At 60.0% G+C, this 18,937-nt stretch overlaps 1 protein-coding gene across 1 annotated transcript; it reads left to right on the top strand.

Moving 5' to 3' along the window:
* Positions 1–687: 687 nt before the first annotated feature.
* Positions 688–10,943, top strand: COX19 (cytochrome c oxidase assembly factor COX19). The gene is made up of 3 exons (XM_081034788.1): positions 688–827; positions 1,135–1,250; positions 6,451–10,943. The coding sequence occupies exons 1-3, from the start codon at positions 746–748 to the stop codon at positions 6,529–6,531; spliced, it is 279 nt and encodes a 92-aa protein (XP_080890914.1). The 5' UTR covers positions 688–745; the 3' UTR covers positions 6,532–10,943.
* The last annotated feature ends 7,994 nt before the right edge of the window (positions 10,944–18,937 follow it).

Here is an 18,937-nt window from a genome sequence, read left to right on the forward strand (position 1 = left end):
TAGGCTCATTGCAGGTATAATTAGCTAAGGTGAAGTCACTGAGGTCGGCCCTAACCCAGTGACTGGAGACAGTCACCCCCACAGGGAGAAGCCAGGTGAGGATAAAGGCAGAGGTGGGGTGATGTGTCTGCGACGGAAGGAGCACCAAGGACTGCCTGCAAAGCCCCGGAAAAGAGGGCAGGGGCCCGGAGCAGGCAGAACCACCCCTGCCAGCACCTCTGTCTAGGACTTCTGGACTCTAGACTGTGAGAGATTAAAATTTCTGTTGTGCTGAGCCGCCCCAGGAATCGCATAGACACTCGTCCTTATTGTATTTCTCATCAGGTGAGCACCCATGGGGAAAAGCCCTGCGAACAGGACGCAGAGGGATGCACAGATGTCTGAGTGACCTGCCGGGACCTGCCAGTCTGCCTGCCTTGGGGCTTGCTGCGGACTGAAGCTGTGTGCCCTCGGGCGAGTTGCTGAACCTCTCTGAGTTTCCGTTTCCTCTTTATAACCGGATCACCGCTGGGTCTCCGCCACTGGTTGCTGTGAGGGTCAGAGGGGCTGGGGCTGGAGAGGGACCCGCAGAGCAAGGGGGAACCCCACGCGGCTGGGCGGGGCCTGCGCGGCGAGGGGCGGGGTCCGGGCAGGGGGCGGGGCCTTCGGCGCCGGAAACCCTCGGCGTTCGACGTGCTCGGCGCTCGCCTGGGCGGCCTGCGTACGGCGCGCGTCGTGCGGGGGGGGGAAGCTTCGCGCCGTCGTCATGTCCACGGCGATGAACTTCGGTTCCAAGAGCTTCCAGCCCAGGCCCCCGGACAAGGGCAGCTTCCCGCTGGACCACTTCGGTGAGCTGCGGGGGCGGCGCCCTGGGCGCCGGGGCGGGCCCTCCCCCCGCGGACGCGCGTCCGTGTCCCCGCCGAGCAGGTCGCTGCGTTGGCCGCAGTGCGGGCTTGTTTTCCGTGTGGTTCGCGGCGTGTTCCCGAAGGAGACAGGTTCGCCTGTGAAGAAGTGGCGGTTTGGGAGCGCGGGGCGTCTGCTCATCGTTCCCGCGGCCCCCGGGCCCCGTGCGCTCGCGCCCCGGGACGAGACGGCGTCGGGGGACGTCGCGCGCCGCGGTTTCACTTACACGACGTGTGTCCCCTGTCGTTCCAGGCGAGTGCACGAGCTTCAAGGACAAGTTCATCAAGTGCCTCCGTGAGAATGGCTCTGCGAATGCTTTGTGCAGGGACGAATCGAAACAGTACTTGGAGTGCAGGATGGAGAGGCAAGTGCAGGCCGCGGCCCCGCGTGACCCGGCCCACGCCCGCCTGCGGCCCGCCCGTGGCTGGTGGGCTGGCTGCGCCCGCAGGACGGCCGCCGGGGGCCGGGCTTGTCACAGGGACGGCGCCGCAAGGGGGGCCGGGGGGGGGCCGGGGGGGCCGTGCGGGGCCGGGGGGGGGGGCCAGGGGGAGCCGTGGGGGGAGCCGCGGGGGGGGGCCGTGCGGAGCCGTGGGGGGGCCGGCGGGGGGTCGTGAGGGGGCCCTGGGGGGGGCCGGGGGGGGGCCGGCGGGGAGCCGTGGGGGGGCCGCGGGGGGGGCCGTGCGGAGCCGTGGGGGGGCCGGCGGGGGGTCGTGGGGGGGCCCTGGGGGGGGCCGGGGGGGCCGTGCGGAGCCGTGGGGGGGCCGGCGGGGAGCCGTGGGGGGGCCGGGGGGGAGCCGGGGGGGGGAGGGGAGCCGTGCGGAGCCGTGGGGGGGCCGGCGGGGGCCGTGCGGGGCCGCGGGGAGCCGTGGGGAGCCGTGGTGGGGGCCGTGGGGGGAGCGGGGGGGGGGGGGGAGCCGTGCGGAGCCCCTGCTGGCGGCGGCCGTCCTCGGAGCATCGCCCCCCCCCCCTGCCCCGGGTGCGGCGCCCCTGCCCTGCCGGTCAGTGAGGGCGCAGAACCCGCGTGTGAGCTCTGACCGAGCCGGCACGCGGGAAGGTTGTGGGCCCGCCGCGCGCGTCTCTCACCGTCTCAGACCCGCGGAAACAGGCGCTCGCCTTCGCTCCACCCCGCGCAGTCCTGCGGACTGCGACAGGGAAGACACTGGGACTGTAAGACACGATGAAACCTAAACACTTCTGTCTTAATGAGAATTCACCAGAGCTCACGTTTAGACAGAACGAAAACTGCACCTGTGATCCATGGAGAGCTAAAGTAAGAACTGTTCTAATCCCTCGTGGGGAAAAGCGTGTGTAACTGCAGTTACGCCGTGGGGGTGGGCTCTGTTGTTTCTGCCTTTGGAGCCCCTCCTCGCCCGTTCTTCAGACAGCTGTGTGTGAAGACAAGCCGACACAAACCGATCCCCTTTGAGCCCCATTCCCCTCTCCCATAACAAACCCCACAGAGGCATTTCCCTCAGGGCAGAATCGTGGTTCTGCTCAGGCCCACAGGTGTGTTCGGGGCGTCTGTGGACCGGTGGGACTTTGAGGGGGATGGGCCTCGGCGGCGGGGCCCTCCTGTGAGGCCTTTTCCCACCTTCCAGGTTGTGCGGGCGCAGCAGGGATTGCATTTGACAAAGGGCCACCCTGGACCTACTTCTTGGCGTCTTTAAATAGCACGTTGCTGCGATCCACATGTTTAAATTACTGTCTTTTAAATTAATACATCTTTAAAAAACTGCAACTAAAGGAATTTCTTCTTGGTGCAGCCACGATTTGGAGACAGAGTTTGAAGTTGTTGCTGCCACTGTGAGTGTGTGAGCAGGTCACGTGCCCCTGAAGCTCAGGCTCATCATCCATGTGCCAACGGTCGTGCTGGGGTAGCAGCGGAGGGTTCGGCTGCTCTGGGCCCCCAGAGGCTCCTGGCTGTCTTGTCGAAAGAGCAGCAAGAGGGCCGTGTTTTCTCTCCATTGGCCTGGGAGCAGCGGCCCGGGTCTCCATGTGCTGGTACCCTGTCAGCACAGCTCTGGAGACCAGTCTCCCCAAGGCCTGCTGAGGACAGGGACAGGGACACTGCTGGCCACTGCAGGTTCCGAGACCTCAGGTGGCTTCACTGCATGCTCAGGCGGCGTTCGCATGAATGGACGGGGCGGGCTGCTGTTTCTCACCTGGTCACTTATGTTGCCTGTAGACTTGGTTTGTTTTTTAATAGAAATCCACAGACACGCAAAGGTGGAGGGTAGGCTGGACCTCTGTAACCATCACCCAGGCTCACTGTCAAGATTCTGCACGTTTGCTTCCCCTTGTAAACATTTTCCTTCCTCTTTTCTCATGTGCTGAAATAGCAGGCATTATCTTCTTGCTGCTTACTTCCATATGCACCTTTTTTAAAAACTAGACCACAACAGAGATTTCAGAGCTGCCCCACGAGGACTTGGGCTGTTTTAGCCTGACGTGAAAACTGTTTCAGGGGTGAATCGCATTTTCTAACAGAAAAACTGCTCACACTGAGATTACAGTATTGCAAGGAAAACAGCGAGTGCAGGGGGCGCTGGGTGGGGGGCGAAGGTGGCTGCTCCTGGGAAAGTCGTCAGCGGGATTCAGGCTAAGGCCAGTAAACGCTGTTATTGCTGTGGCCCTAAGAAGAAGGGGGGTGTGAATAGTCACCCAGGACCATGGATTCCGTGCTCCCAGAACCATGGCAGTGTAATGAACGGTTGGGAGGAATTTTGCTTTCCGTGAAGATTCCAGGGTGATCTGAATGGCTCGGTCCTTAGAAAACAGCAAATGGATCATTTTCTTGGTCTGTTCTTTATGCTAAAGGCGGGCATTGAAGCCGTCCTGGTGGGTGAAGAGCTTGCTAAATGTCATAGTCGCCATTTTTGGTGACTTTGCCAGGGAGCTGGATTTTACAGATTTGCAGATTTGTAGAAAGAGGGTGTCTTGAACCACGTCTTACTTGGCTTGTAGTTTTTTCCTCCTTGTTCCTTCTTTGTGCTGCTCAGCGGGAGGGCTGGTCCTTGCTGTCATAGCCGTGTCACGTTGGAAGAGCAGCTCTCCTCCCTGGGCCTGCGAAGGAGCTCCCCTCACACAGGCGGCAGCAACAGCCCACGTATGTCCCCCCACGTTCTGCAGGGCGGAGTCTGACACCTGTGCTAAGGCCACGAGCTCTGGAGGGCTGGGCCTTCTGGAGGCTGCAGCTCACTCCCCGTTTCGGGCCTTTTCCAGCCTTTTCCGAGGCCCCACATCCCCGGCTCCCGACCTCGGCCTTCATTTTCAGAGCTGATCTCCTGATGGTCCTGTCTGACCAAAGCTAGCAGAGGGTCTCCGGTTTTGAGGGTGCGCCTGAATCTTCTCAGAACCAGCTTGTTTCCATCTGCAGCCTTGCCTCCCCTCTGCCTGGTGAGGTGACAGGCTCCAGGGGTGAGGCTGTCAGCAGGGATCATTGTTCTGCTGACCACAGCCAAGGCTCAGGTCAGTAGGAGAACTGTTGGTAGGTGTGCTCTCTGCCGAGATGTGAAAACCTGTCATTGCCTGCCTAGCGTGGGTTGAAGGAGTGTCTTGTGAGTCCCACTGCTGTGGAATTGCTGCCTGACTGGGATTTGCCATTCTGGGGACGTTTTCCTGAGGGTTAAGTGACAGACCTTGAGGTTTCGTTGGCCGGCCCCGCAGAGCCCGCGATGTGCTGTCCCGCACTCAGCCCCTCCACCAGCCGGGTGCTCTGGCCTTTGCGGTCTTCCGTTGGCTTATCACCAGCCAGCACGCGGAGCTCAGAGGCCACGTGGGGGCAGGGTGTTGCTGGGAGGGTGGCGTGGCGCCCACTGTCTAAGCCTCAGCCCACCTCGGCTTCTCAGCTGCCCGCCCGGTGGCTCAGGGACACTTGCTGTTGAGGCAGCTGAGTCTTGGCGACAGCGGGCCTTGCAGCCCTGTGCTTTATCGCCTCCGGTTCCTCAGGCGTCTCTGAGTCCCGAGCACCACCATCTGCGTCCCAGCTTCAGGCCAGATCTCCTCCTTCCCCATGGAATTTCCTGTTGGCTGGTAAAGGCCACCTTTCTCGGGAGCTTCCCAGGGGTAACCTGGAACCAAGCGCAGAAAGAGGCAGGCCGCTCCAGCGTGGCAGGTTTAAGAAGCAGGGTATTTGCCCGCCGGCTCGGCGTGGGTGCTGCAGGAAGAAGCAGTTTTCCGTGCCTGCCCACCGGAATCAAAGTACATAGAGGCCCCAGTGAGGGTCAGTCATGCACCCTGTCCAGACGGTCATCACCCCATTCCTGTCTTGGCGGTGCCCTCGGGCAGCTGCTGTGTGGGGAAGGTAAAGGCTGTGTGTATTCCAAGCACGGAGAGGTGGGGTGGGGTGGGCGCTGAGCCTCTCAGCTCCCAGGTCCGACTCGTGGATCGAACTGGCAGCCACATCTTCTTGAGGACCTTCCCCACACTTCCTGGTTTTCCAGACAGGAGAGGGACGCCCTGTCCTCTGAGCTGACGTCGTGGTTAGTGTGTCCAGGACTTTGTGTTGGCCGGGCTGTGTGTTTTCTCGAGTGTGCGCTTCTGGCCCCCTGACTGCGCCTGGGACACGTGAGCAGGCGGGAGAAGCCTGCGCTCCTGGGCTGAGCCCCGGCCTGAGGCAGAGACGGGTGGGCGTCCCAGACCAGGAGCGCAGTGACCTGTCAGGGGGCCGTGCAGCTTGCCCATCGCCCTGGGGACACAGGCAAGTGACGTCTGGCCCATAGGCACACTTTCTTTTCAAGTGGCTTTTTGTAGTGGAAGTTGTCAAGCACACACAGAAGTAGAGGGAACAGTGCAGCTCGCATCCCCAGCATCAGTAATGGCCAACAGTTCTCCTTTCTTTCATCTCCCCCCGTTGTCTCCACCGGTGAAGTGTTTGAAAGCACTGCCCAGACATCTGGCTGTTTAGTTTTCTGGAAGGGGATGGCCTGTGGGAACTCGGGACAGCAGGCCGTTTTCCGGAGCTGTTCTGTGTGTCTGCGGAAGCGTGGCCGGCTGGCCCAGGGCCCCCCGCGCCTCAGAAGTGTGCTGGTTGGTGTCTCACTGCATTCCTAGGTTTCCAGTGTGCAGGGGTGGGCGGGCCACTGGGTGTGAGTGTCCTCGCATGCTGCATCCATCGGGCGCATGCGCTCAGTGGTGGGAGCTGGGGTGTCATGATGGTGGCCAGTGTGTGGCAGGGCACCCACGTGCCTGGCACGGGGCTGGCAGTTCCTGTCTTCTCCTCCCAGCACGTCCGGGAGGTGAGCGGGAAGGCTTCAGAAAGCTGGTGTCATCCACCCCCACACATCAAACAGAACCGCAACCCAAGCTCTGCTCCAGCAGAGTGCGCGATGGGGGCAGGAGGGGAGGCTCTGGGAGTTCAGCACCTTGCCGTGCGGGCCTCTTGGACTTTGTGGCTCGGACCTGAGTGGACGCAGGGGAGGCTGGCAAAGGGGCCTCGGTCTGACGCCCTGCTCGGTATCACCCGAGGGGACTGGTAGCGCGGGAACAGTCTGGCGTGGCCCTGGGTGGACAGTCTCCCCATTCTGTTCCCCATCCACCTTGACAACTGTCCATTTTTCTTTTAGGCAGCTGATGGCACAAGAACCACTGGAAAAACTGGGATTTGGAGATTTGATAGATGGAAAATCACAGACAAAAACTAAATTTTGATGGGAAGAAGACTGCTGGGCTGTGTCGGATCATCTGGGACAGAGCGGTGGCGCTGACCTTGTCACCCTGACGGTTTCCTTACGAGGTGCAGTGACTGACAGAGGGGCGCCCAGAGTTCCCTGCAAGTGTCTGTGAAATCAGAAGAGACACACCTCCTTGGTGAGCAGGGCTCATGGCTGGGGGCGTGGCTCATGCTCGGGAACCTCCACATTAGTGTGAAAAATTTTCCTTCCTTTTAGAGTCTCATTTCCCCCCCCAGAGTGTTAAGTTTTATCTTTAAATCCTTGTGTGTGATTCGGTCCCTGGGAGGCGCATGAGGGACAGGAGGGGAGGTTGCTGAGGACGGGCTCATTAGTGAGTGGACAGCTTGGGTCTCCTGTGAAGTGGTGGCTTTATATTATCATATTGTGCACAGATTTTCAGTAGTAGCGTGCTGAATGTTTATATAAATTTCAGCCTGTTACATAGACATGTGAGAAAACTATTCCCTAGCAAAAGGATTTCCTTTCCTTTTTTTTTTTTTTTTTTTTTTAACAAAATAGAAGACAAATTAGGAAGTGAGAAATGGTCTGACTTTTGACATGTTTGACTTCTCAGTCTTTTTGTGGTAATGCCTGAACACCACATATCTTTATAATCCCAGGGTCATTTTCTGATTTGTATAAGACTGCATTTATAAAACTAGATGTTTAATTTCAATAACTCATTTGCTGTAACTCTGAAGAACAGAATGCCAGTTCATTTGTAGTTGGACTTGCACAGTGCTTTGCAGTTTTTTCCCCCACACTTAGGCACCACCAACACTCGCTCCTGGGTCCACTTGGCACGTGTTAGAGTCGCGGTACCACAGCAGCCCAGCTGGTACCAGAATTGCCTGTGGGGCATTTAAAACAAAGAGGTGTCTGAATCCTGAGCCAGGATTTCTGGGAGATTTTGGTGTGTGACCAGGGTTTAGAACCACGAGCAGAACAGAACACTGAGTGCGTGTAGGAGTGGGCCTGCCTGCCCTCGGACCTGTCACCCCTCCTTGGCACGACCTTCCTTCCCTGCCTTCTGGTCAGCTGGCTTTTGTCCCGGTGTGGCCAATGGAAGATGGTGATGGGAGAATCTGGGGCGTGTCCCTCTCGGACAGCAGCCCCTGGCTGTGGTTGTGTATTCTCCAGGCTCTCGCAGGTGGGAACAGCCGACTTTGACCTAGGCTGGCCCGGACTCCAGGAAATCACTGCCCTCCACTCCTTGGCCATGGGTGGTATGGCGTCTCTCCCCTGTGTCCAGTTCTCTGCGTTAACGCCGTTTTCAGTCCTGCAGTGATCGATGTCTCTTGGTGAGACCCTCCCTGAATCAAGTCCCTCCCACGCTGAGTATTCCCACGGTGCCCTCTCGGCACCAATCGCCTCGTGGATGTTGTGGCACCCACTGCTCCTGTCTGCAGCTCACTTCATTGTTTGGTCTCTGTCAGAGGCCTTTGATGGTGTGCTGCAGGTTTTTTGCATATTGTCTAGTTTACGAAAAACCTTGGTTTTTATCAGCAAACCAAGCTGAACCGTCAACTGTTTTGTATTTTCCAACAGCACAAAATTACATACACACAGTTATTTATCGCAGCATTGTTTGTAGTTAGAAACCATGAAGAGACCCAAGTGCCCATCCATCCGAGTGCTTGAGTAAACTGATTCGTCCACACAGCAGGGCGCGTGCAGTGCAGAAAGGAATGGGGAACGTGGGGGCTGACATGGAGTGACCTCAAACCACGAACATGTTGCTAAATGAAAAAAGCAGAATCCAAAGCGTATCTGTAGTATGTTAAAAAGAAAGAGATAAGGAACTCTAGAAATAATCTGTGTGTTTGTACAAAATATAAACTCAAGGACAAACCAGAAACTGGTGAGAAGAATCACTGACATGTAGTTTAGTTCCACATTCCTGTCCAATGTGCTCAAAAAATCAGCCAGGGAGCGGGGACCCAAAATGGAACACCAGCACCGTGTTACAAATGCGAACTTTGACCACATTGGGGGGGGAGGCAAAGGAGACAATAGCTGAGTGACTTTGGAAGCAGGATTTTGTCCAAAGCTAGAAACAAAAAGACAAGATTTTGTGCCCTAGTTAGTAAGTTTGTTTTTCACGTGGATGACAGTCTGGAGCTGTATGCTCAGACTGACAAAGCTAGAACTATGCTGTGGGTAAGAGCTGGGTGTGCTGACCTGGTTTGCTGACACAGGAATAGACGTGCGTCTCCATACAGCTGTTTCCAGCTCAGCACAGGGGCCTGGAAGCAGCGAGACCCAGTGGCAAGGTGCACAGCCAGTGCCCAGATCTTGCGTTCCCACTCCGTCTCCAGCAAAAGGACAGGGCTCTGTGAACCGTCCAACTCCAGGTCCAAGGGATAGTCCAAGGGGCGCCTGGGCCCATCTCGTGTCTGAAGCAAGGAATTGCTGAAGAACTGGTGGGGCTTGTTGAAAACCAGACAACCATGTCGGGGCATGGTCCCAGTGGCCCAGCCTGGGACACTGGGCCGGGACGGGAGAGACAGAAGAAGGTAAAAGGTTATCGCTCTAGGAAATTACTACCCAGGCGGCTGCTCTGATGCAAATGGCTGGATGATCGATCTGAGGGAAAGAGGTGGGGTTAGTGGGCAGTGTGTGATGTGGATGGGGTTCCATCTGACCCTGAGGACCGGCGCTCAGTGATTACAAGGGGACAAGAGACGCAGTATGGTCACCGGAACCAGCTGGTCACACGGGAGGGTGGCCTCCCCACGGCTCGTGCCCCCACCTGGAGCCCCAAGGAGGCACCACCTCACTTCTGTGGTTTTCTTGCCAAGAATGCATGACCTCAGTCTGCTGAGGGACCTACAGGTGAGGACCAGCGCTGCCCAGATGGTCATGGCCTGAGAGAACAGGGAGGGGCTGTCCCAGACGGGAGGCTGTGGGAAGGAAGGAGCCCGGGACACTGGGCAGGACCCCAGCTCTGCAGGCTGGTCCTGGGCTCTTGGATGCTTGTTCTGTGATCACATGAGACGTTATTTGGAGAAGTGCCACACAAGCTCTGTCCTACTTTTACAACTTTTTGGAATTCTGAAATGATTGAAAAGTTAACACATTTTGTATCAAACCCTTTGTAGTTGAACTTTCTATACACGATGGAGTAAGTTCTCATTTTTGCATACATTCAGTGAATTTCAGGTAGAGCAATGTAGGCGTAAATGGTCTGGGACGACAGAGGAAGAGAAGTCAGAATAGCAGGGGGCTGAGGGCGAGGGGGCGGGTACTGACCTCCTCACAAAGGAGCAGCGGCTTCCCGAGCTGCCTCTGCCGCCCAGGAGCTGGACGTCCTGCCGGCCGCTGCCAGAGCAGCCACCAGATGCTTTTGGTGGTCCATCCCTTGTAAAGAACATGTTTTCTTTCTCGTGAACACTCATTGGGATACGCCAACAGCGGTATTAAAAGGTGCCGAAGACAGTTTCCAGGACCTTTTCCAAGTGCTGTCCCGAGGCAGGGCGGCTGGAGGGCAGGCAGCCCTGTGCAGACCCGGGTCCTCGGTGGCCTGGCCCGCTCCAGCCCCGGCCTCCTACACACAAGCCTCTTTGGGGAGCTGGGCTGCAGGGCTGCGTCCGCCACTGCCCGCGATGTCCCAGCCTCCAGCCTTCAGAAGCAAGCCAGGTCTCCCCTCCCGAGGCGTTCTGTACGAGCTTCCTGCCGCTGCTCTGACCAGTCATTGTGAACTGGGTGGCTTCGCACAAGTTCATCACTTAGTCTGGAGTGTGGAGGCTGAAATGCGCCAGAGGCTCTGGGAGAAGCTTCCTGCTGTTTTCAGCTTCAAGAGGCGCCCGCATTCCTTCCCTGTGTCCTCAGCCCTCCTCCCTGGGCTCTGCCCTGTGCTCCTCTCTGACTCTGGTCTCCTGTAAGGACACCATGATGCCCTTTGCCACCAGGCAGACTCAGGCTGCGTGGACAAAACCATTCGTTCCTGTGCCCAGCACACGGCCCCAGACTGAAGGCCGCTGGCCAGGCCAGGAAGCGTTTCTGAGCCGCTCATCGCGCATCTGTGCCTCTGGGGCAGCTGTGAGGTTTGTCCTGATTCTCGCAGCAACCCGGTCATGGACGTGCCCCCTTAGGGCTGAGTGTAAATCCATGTTCCCCTGAAACCTTTGGCAAATGACAGAGGGTGGGTCTGCTCTTCCAGTAACCAGGCTCAGGTCAGAACCAGCCACTGCGCGTGAACGGCCCCGTTGTGGAGTGTCTGCCTGCCCGGCCGGGTCTGCATTGCTATCGACAGGAGACGCGTCTGCAGTCTGTCCCTGGCACCTGTTGCCCGGGCAGCGTGGCTGACATGGAGCTCACATCACCTAATTTGTAACAAGCGTGTCTTGTTTTTATAGAAACAATAAAATCATTAGTTTAAAGAAGCTTATTTAAACTGTTTCTGTGTAATTTTACATCATCTATAAAGTATGTGCCTGTGGTTACAATTTTATGTTGTCCATGCATACGACCCAGTCTATTTTCCCTGGTAAAACCACGCTGTTTACGTGTTGGAATGCAGTGTGGCCCTTGCTGGTTTCTGCAGAGCGCAGGGCTGGCCCCGGGGCTCCTGGAAGGCGGGGCTGTGCGGTCAGCTCTTGTTCCCAAAGGATGCTGACCGCATGCGCCTGGTCGCGGAGCCAGCCCTCGGTGACCTCTAATACTGGTCTTGCTGGGAAAGAGCTGTCTGTGGTGTCTGTCATTCCACCCATCTGCTGCCTGGAGTCAATCTTTCAGTGACATTAGACATGTGTAGATGACAAAGCAGGGATTTGGTTCTTGCAGGAGCCGTCCAAGAGCTTCTTGTTTGGCCAGCGGGCACATGACTTGGTCCTTACACTATAAGCAACACCATGAGTCTCCAGTCTCTGGAGGAAGGGAACCCAACTCCACAGCTGCGTGCCGCTGCGTGTGGCAAAGCTAGGGGCACCTCCCCAGGAGAAGGGTCCACCAGCCTTCCCAGGTGCCAGTTGGTCTGGGCTCATGCAGGAGGCCTCACGCTCCCCACCAGCTTACTGATTAGGTGGCACGCTTGGTGGGGTGGCACCATCATGTAGGGTTTAGGGGTGCTCGGGAAGGTGGAGGCGTGGCACCATCTGCCCCTGCAGATACGGGGCTTCTTTAGGTTACTCTGGAGCGGGACCACGCGTTAGCTTGACCACAAATGCTCTACGTCCCTCCTGACACTGGACTTGTGTGGCCAAAGTGCTTAGGAGCAGATGTGCAGTGGCTCTTGCCCACGTCTGCGGCCACCAAGTCCTGAGAGCTTCTCACCCAGAGCAGCAAGCGCCACTGGGCTGGGACTGGACAGGTCAGCACCTGGGGAGGCCTGGCCCACAGCCCACAGCAGCAGACCCCGCCTGGAGCCACCAGGCGGAAGTGAGCTCGGGCGGGAGAGGGACAGAGCAGCATGGTCCGAGCCTCCCTGTTTTCTGTTTTCCACGGTGCCCTGTGGCAACAGGCTGGGGGGCACTTGGTTTCTGCCTAGTGGAACAGGCGAGGAGGCGTGAGAGGCCAACACACCTGTCCAGGCCCAGAGTTCCTCCCCGGTGATGCCCAGAGGGCCCCCCCCACAGCCCCTGTGCCACCTTGCTCTGCAGGAGCCCAGGAAGCAGGCGACACCAGAGGCCTGGCCCCCGCCTCCATGTGCTCCCCTCAGGCCTGCATCGTGCCGGTCATGCCACTGCCTTCTGGGCTGCCCACGTCAGGCCTAGTCCCCCCACCCCGCCCTCCCTTCTGGGCTCCCCCAGGGAGAAGGTGGCTCTGAGCTAACAGCAGGGGTCCTGGGTCAGGAGCGCTGCCCCCCAGGTCAGCAGTCAGGCAGGGCTCTGGGCGCAGTGGTGGCCCTTCCACAGGACAGCAGTCCTGAGATGGATGTCTGGACAGGCCAGAGCGGGCTTTTCTGCTCCCAGGGGAGGGACTGGAGCACGCTGGTATGTGGTCTGACCTCAATGACCCGGCCTCGTCCCACAGTGGCCGGTCAGCCTGCAACAGCCCCTCCAAGATTGTTCCCAGGGACTTGCAGTCCCTGGCACGGGCTGGGAGTTGGCCGTGGGGAGCCGTCCCGTGGCAGAGGGTGTGCCAGGCAGGTGGCTGCTTCTCAGGGTCCCTGCCCCCCCCTGCAGCTACCCACCCGGACAGTTCACCGGGCCCAAGTGTGCGTGTGCCCTGTCGTGCCTGCATTTGCTCCCCTCCCCTCCTGATGGACGCCCGGGAGAGAGGGGCTGCAGGGAGGGGGCAGGAGAGCCGTGTTCCCGAGTCCCACCCGACCTCAGGCTCTCCCAGGGTGGGAGGAGCAGCCCTTGTCCCAGGTGCAGAGAGATCCTTCTGAGGATGCTGGGCTGGGGACCACTGGGGGATGGGGTTGTTCTGTGGTCTGGGGACCGTGTCACTGAATTACAGAAGCCTAGCAATGGGGGAGGGGCGGGCCAACCACTTTGGGAACACGCTTCCTGTCCCTTGACCGAAGGGGTCAGTGGCACCTCAGAGACAGAATGTGGTGGTGTGGCGGCCTCTGCCGGATGGTGGGGGCACTGCGGCGCCAGAGGGGGGTCACTGGAGAGGAGGGAGTTGAAAGTAGGACCGGAACTGAGTGTGCCTGAGACCCCAGGTGTTCCTGATGAGCGACCAGCTGGGGGTTTGGGGGCTCTGTCGGCAGGGGAGCCCCAGCTGAGGCTCATCAGCACCCCATCCTTACCTGTGTGCCAACACCCCTGTTCACGGCAGGGCAGCACGGAGCCGGTGGCGCTGTGGCCTGGTGGTCAGGGCTCACTGACCACAGCTGCAGACTGAGTGCTGGGGCAGAGGCTACAAGGGATTGAAATGGAACTGGGGTCCCTCGGAACTGGCTGGAGACGAGAGGGACTGGGGGCGCTGGGGCAGGGCCAGTCAGCCTCACTGGGTTGCAAGCCATCCCAAACTAAGCTTAAACAACGGGGTTTTGTGGTGACCGTTCTCGGGCTGTGAGAACCGCTCAGGCCGGTTCTCACCAGGAGATGGCCGAGGCTGGTGGGCCGCGCTGGGAGGACACCAGCAGCGGGGGCTGACAGCAGGCCTGGGCTTGGGGCTCCCTCCACCGGGGCTCTGCAGTGGGGTGGCTACCGAGAGACGGAGACAGAGACTGCGAGGGGGCCTGGGGGAGAGACAGAGACAGAGACTGCTTGCTGTCATGACCCAGACCCAGAAGTCCTGTGGCACCTTGCAGCCACCCTCCAGTGGTTGGAGCCATCAAAAGCCCCACCAGACTCAAGGTGAGAACATGGACCCCACGTGTCGTGTCGGTGGGAGGTGAGAAGGATGTCAGCCCGTTGAAGCTCAGGTAGGAGGGACTAGCTGACAGGTGGACGGATGGGCTAGGGTGCCCAAAGGGACCCCCCGCTGGGAAATGCAGACTCTGTCTCCTGCGTGTCCACGGCACCTGTCTGAGCCCCATCTGCTGGGTGGGCATGTGGCCGTGGGCACAGCCCCCGCTGTATGTCTGACAGTCCCCTCCGTCTGTGGTGTGTGGGGCCCCTTGTGTTGGTCTCTGGCTTCAGGCCTGTCTGACCCTGGACACGACCTCATGAGATGTGTGACCTGGTCAGTGCTTCCCAGCCTGTATCTCCCATCCACGCAGCATTGGGGGGCTGCTGCCGGGTGGGATCGGATCCCCTTCCTGCCGGAGGGCCTGTGACGTCATGGCAGGCCCCAGCACAGGCGTGAGGAAGCAAGAAGCTGCTCGGCTCTTGTGCAGACAATGGAAAGCACTTCTCAGGTCTGAAAACGAAACAGGACGCCCAGAGGCCGGCCCACGAGCCGTGTCCTCTGGGATGGGCTCCTCGTGGGGCTGCATGGCCGAGTCCTGCCCACCCGAGGTGTGGACGGATGTACCTCGCAGTGTCTGACCATCACTCGCTGATGGGGACGCGCGTTTCCAACTTCTGGCTGACGTGACTGGTGCTGCTGTGAGGCTGGGGGCACAGGTACGTGACCCACACCTGCTTCCAACTCTCCGGCTCTGTCCACAGGACTGGAGCTGCGGCTTGACCGCTGCAGGGGTTGCCGGACAGGTGTCCCCCCAGCTCGTGTGCGGTTCTGTGCCCCACTGAGTCCCACTTACTGTCTGTGTTTGAGTCCTGGCCATGCCAGTGTCTGTGAGGGGGCGGCTCCCGGTGTCTCTCAAGCTGCATTGCCTGGTGCTGAGCTGCTTGTCACCTGCTGCTTGAGGCCATTTGTTATTAGGATCCCTTCCCATTGTTTAACTGGGTCACCTGACCTTCCATTATTGATTTGTAAGAGTCCTTTATAAGTGAACTTAAAACCCACAGCTCCTTGGTCGTTGCTGAAAGGGGGCCTGGCCAGGGAAAGAGAGCAATCCCCAGCACCCTAGCTCAGGCCTCATCCTTCTCCCTAAACCATGTATAGGACCTGCTGAAGATGGAGTATGCACAACTGTTTGCCCCTGGCCCCCACCCTGCCCCCAGAAGGGTGGCTGCCTGGGGTACCCGCCCTGCCCAGACGCTGAGCCAGCCGCCTGCCCTGCCGTCCTCGGGGGCCTGGGAGCAGCTCGAGCCCGAGCACGTGGCCCTGGGGTCCTACACGGCCTTCTACACCCACTCTCCTTCCTGGTCCACATACCATTTCTCTTTGGGAAACCAAGCAAAAAGTATCTTGAAATGTCCCCAAACCTACTAAGCCAACCTTAGCACCTCTGCCCCCACGGAAAGGCCCAACCCCATCCCAGTGTCATCTTTGGGGACATCCCTGGAGACCCCCACCTTACGAGGCGGTGTCTGGGGCTAGCGCCACTCCCAGACGAAGGGGTGAGCCCTCTCTGGTCACAGTGATCCTTCCGCTCCTCGGCCTGTCTTGGGGGCGGCGAGTCACTGACACCTCTGCTTTGGGGCCCAGGGAGGAGTGGCTCCCTGTTGCCACATCGGCCTCATGTGCAAAGCTCCTGAGTGATGCAGCTGTACCACGGGTTGTCTTTCCTTGTGCTTTTTCTGTTTCTCTTGCTGAAAACCAAGATGATTTTCCTTGTTGCGGTGGGGCCGGGGCTGACAGCAGTGGCTGCTGGACGGTGTGGGGAGAGGGCTGGCTGGGAAACAGGAACCGTCCCAGCCCATCCAGGAAGCTGTCCTCAGGGCCGCTCACTTCAGCCCTGGCATGCTACTGTCTTCGCCCTTTTGGGCGGCTGGCTCCTTCCCTCAGCCTCCCACTCTGTTGTAGCCGACACTCGGGCGCCCCATGGAGGGCTGCCTCCAGGGTGCTGACACCCACCAAATCCCCAGCTCCCCACTCCTGGGGAGACCCCCCGGGGTCTGTCCCACATCTGGCATGGAGCAGGCCCAGGGAGGCGGGAGGGCAGAGGGGGAGAATGTGGCCACGGCCCCCCCCACCCCACCCCCCACCCAGCCTGGCCCGGGCCAGAGGAGGGAGAGGCCTGGAGGGTGCCTGCTGGCCGCCTGCCCTGGTTCTGCTCTGCTCCCATCTTGCCCAAGGCCACTGGGACCTTGGGGATTGCCCAGGGTGGAGTCTGGTTCCGGAAGGCAGCCCACGCTCTTCCTCCCACCTATGCTGGGCTGGGTGGGGCTAATTCAGCCTAAACCTGTGGGTGCTCTCTGCTGGGCGCCCCTAGGATCCCTGTCTCCTCTCACCCAAGCTGCTCAATGAATGCTGTCAAGTGAAGGGTCCAAGGGAGGAAGGCCCTGCACTGGCCCTCCCCCTCGCTCGGCCGCTGGCGCCACGTCAACCACGGAGCTGTGAGTTCATGAGCACTGGCGTGTGCCCAGGCTGTGTGGCGCCTGGCTGGGAGGGATTGGCCTGCTGGCCACCTCCTCTGGGCTCAGTGCATCCCCCCACCTGCCCCAGACAGGAGTGCCTCCCCACCTGCTTCACAGGATTTCCTTAGCAACCTAGAGACAGCAGGTCCTGGGGAAGAAGAGCTGACAGTGGCCAGTGGTTGATGGCCGGTGCCCCACCAGGCTCCAGGGGCTGCCTCTGCAGGAATGGGGGCACCCAAGCCCTTACGCCACTTCCTTCTGTCAGAGCTTGTCCCCTTCACGCCCTCCCCCAGGCACCCCACATCCTCCCTGCAGCTTCCCCTCTCCTTCCTCCAGTCCTTCTTCCGGCCCTCACTCACCCCTTCCCTTCCTGGTTTGTGACAGTCTCTCAGCCGTCCTGCGGACCCTCTGCGCCCGCCGTTGGCGCCCAGGTCGCGTCGGCCCCTCTCCCCTGCCTTGTGCAGCCTCCTGATTGTCCGACTGACCTGGGCTCTGTCTCCAGCCCTTTGTGTCTGTGCTCATGAGCTCCCAGTGGACCCCTCCCTGGACCTTCTGTGGGCTTTGGAGGCCACCATCCCCAGGGCCTCCCATGGGCCACGAAGCCCTGGTCCTGGGTGTTTCTCCTTCCCAGCGTGTGTCTCCCATGCCCACTCCTCCAGGACCCCGCCTTCAGGCCCACCCTTCCCAGTCCACCTCCCACCACTCACCAGGCAAGGGCAGACCTGACTCATCATTCTCCTTACTCCCCAAGCCCCTCAGGACAGGGGCCACCCTCCCAGGACTGGGCCAGGACCCGGGAGAGCACGGTGGCGGGTGCTAGTTCCTCCGAGGCCGTGGGGGAGGGTCTGCTGCAGGCCCCTCCTCTCACTTTGGAGGTGGCTGGCAATCCTGGGCCTTCCTGGGCATGTAGGTGAGGCGGCCTACCCCCTGTGTGTCGGTGTTCAGGGAGGCCCACCCCAGTGACCTCACTGTCTCTTGCTCATTGGCAAAGACCTTGTCTCTGATCAGGCCACGTTCACACATGTGGGTAGGACTCCAGCATGTCTTATTGGGGGAGGCAGTTCAACCCGTGTCACAAGCCAGCAAACAGTAAAGCACACTGTGGAAACACCCCAGCAGCACTGGGGATGGGGGGACACTGCGTCCTGGGCTGTCCAATCTGAGGTCGCCTCTTCCAGGCACCACTGCTAGGCCCCCGGTGTGGCTCCTCTGCCCTGGAGCAAACCTCACTTTCGGCCGGCCAGTGCCCAGGGCCAGACCTCTGCTCTCGGGGCATCTCTGCCCGCGTCCCAGGCCCAACCCAATCCCTCCTCCATCAGCCTGTTTCTTCTCCCTACCCAGAGCCGAGCCTGCAGCCAAGCCTGCCTTTAGCTTTAGAGTGTAGTCCACTCTCCCTGGCTGGGCCAGAGGGACCCTGTCCAGTGCTCGCCAGCATTTGTGTCCTGTGACCCCCACACTCCCTCCAGGAAGCCCAGAGCCTGCTCTCCATCCAGGGACTTGATGACAAGGCCTGAGTTTCAGGCCCGGAGCGTCCTGCCATCTCCCCAGCCATGGCCACCTAACCCTGTGTCTCTGAAGAGAAGTGAAGGTCATTGTCATGGGGCAGAGGACATGGTGGAGGAGCTGCATGGACCCGAAAGGTTTCTTGGGGGTCACACCAATTCTTCCTTTGGTGATCTTAGAGATCGGCTAGTAGAATGTCCGCCTGGTATATGGAAACTGCTGAGAGTTGGTTTCTTCTGTGTTCTCAGGGGGGTGCTGGGACTGCGGGGGCTCTGGGCCTGATCACCTGGGGTCCAGGGCTGGGGTGGGGTGAGGCTGATTTTTCAGTCTAGTACTGTTTCAGTTTGTTCTTAACTCGACGCATCATTGCATTCATCATTTAAGAGGAAAATGGAAATAATGTGAAGAACTGTAGGGGCATGAAGAAAAGGGAACACCCTTTTTGTTTTGTGTTTAAATTTTTTATTGGGGAATTTTGGGGGACAGTGTGTTTCTCCAGGGCCCATCAGCTCCAGGTCGTTGTCTTCAATCTAGCCGTGGAGGGTGCGGCTCCCTGGCCCACGTGGGAATCCAACCCGCGACCCTGCTGTTCAGAGCTGTGCTCTGACTGCTGCGCCCTCCACCGCGCAGGGAACAGCCTTCTTGCTTCCTGTCACCTGAATCTGTCTCCATGTCACCCTTCTGCGTGGGTCCCCGGCCCCTTGCACAGGAAGCTTTCTCCCGGGCACTGTGGCCCCCGCCGGGCCTGTCCCTGCTGTGCATGGGGTGGGGGCCCCTGTGCCCCGCTGGCCCTCTCCTCGCAGGGAGCACCCCGTCCCGCAGCACGAGCAGAGGCCCGGGGCCGGCAGCGCGCTGCCTGGAGGGCGCACCGGCGGTCCGGCCCGAGGGACGGCAGGGCGGCCACACCCAGGCCGCAGGTCCCTGGCGCGCTCAGCCCGGCCAGTGCGGCTGGCGGCGTCGTGCTGACGAGTGGATGCGGGCTCGGGTGGGGCCGGGCCGCGGGAGGACCTCCCCGGACGGGCCCCGGGCGCAGGGGCGAGGGCGGCGGGCGGGCGCCGGGAGCCCCGCCGCTGGGGGCCGCCCGCGGGCCGTTCCGGCCGGAGCGCGCGGTGCGCCCGG

This window comes from Rhinolophus hipposideros (assembly GCF_964194185.1).
Source record: "Rhinolophus hipposideros genome assembly, chromosome: 23".
In the NCBI taxonomy this organism is placed as follows: Eukaryota; Metazoa; Chordata; class Mammalia; order Chiroptera; family Rhinolophidae; genus Rhinolophus; species Rhinolophus hipposideros.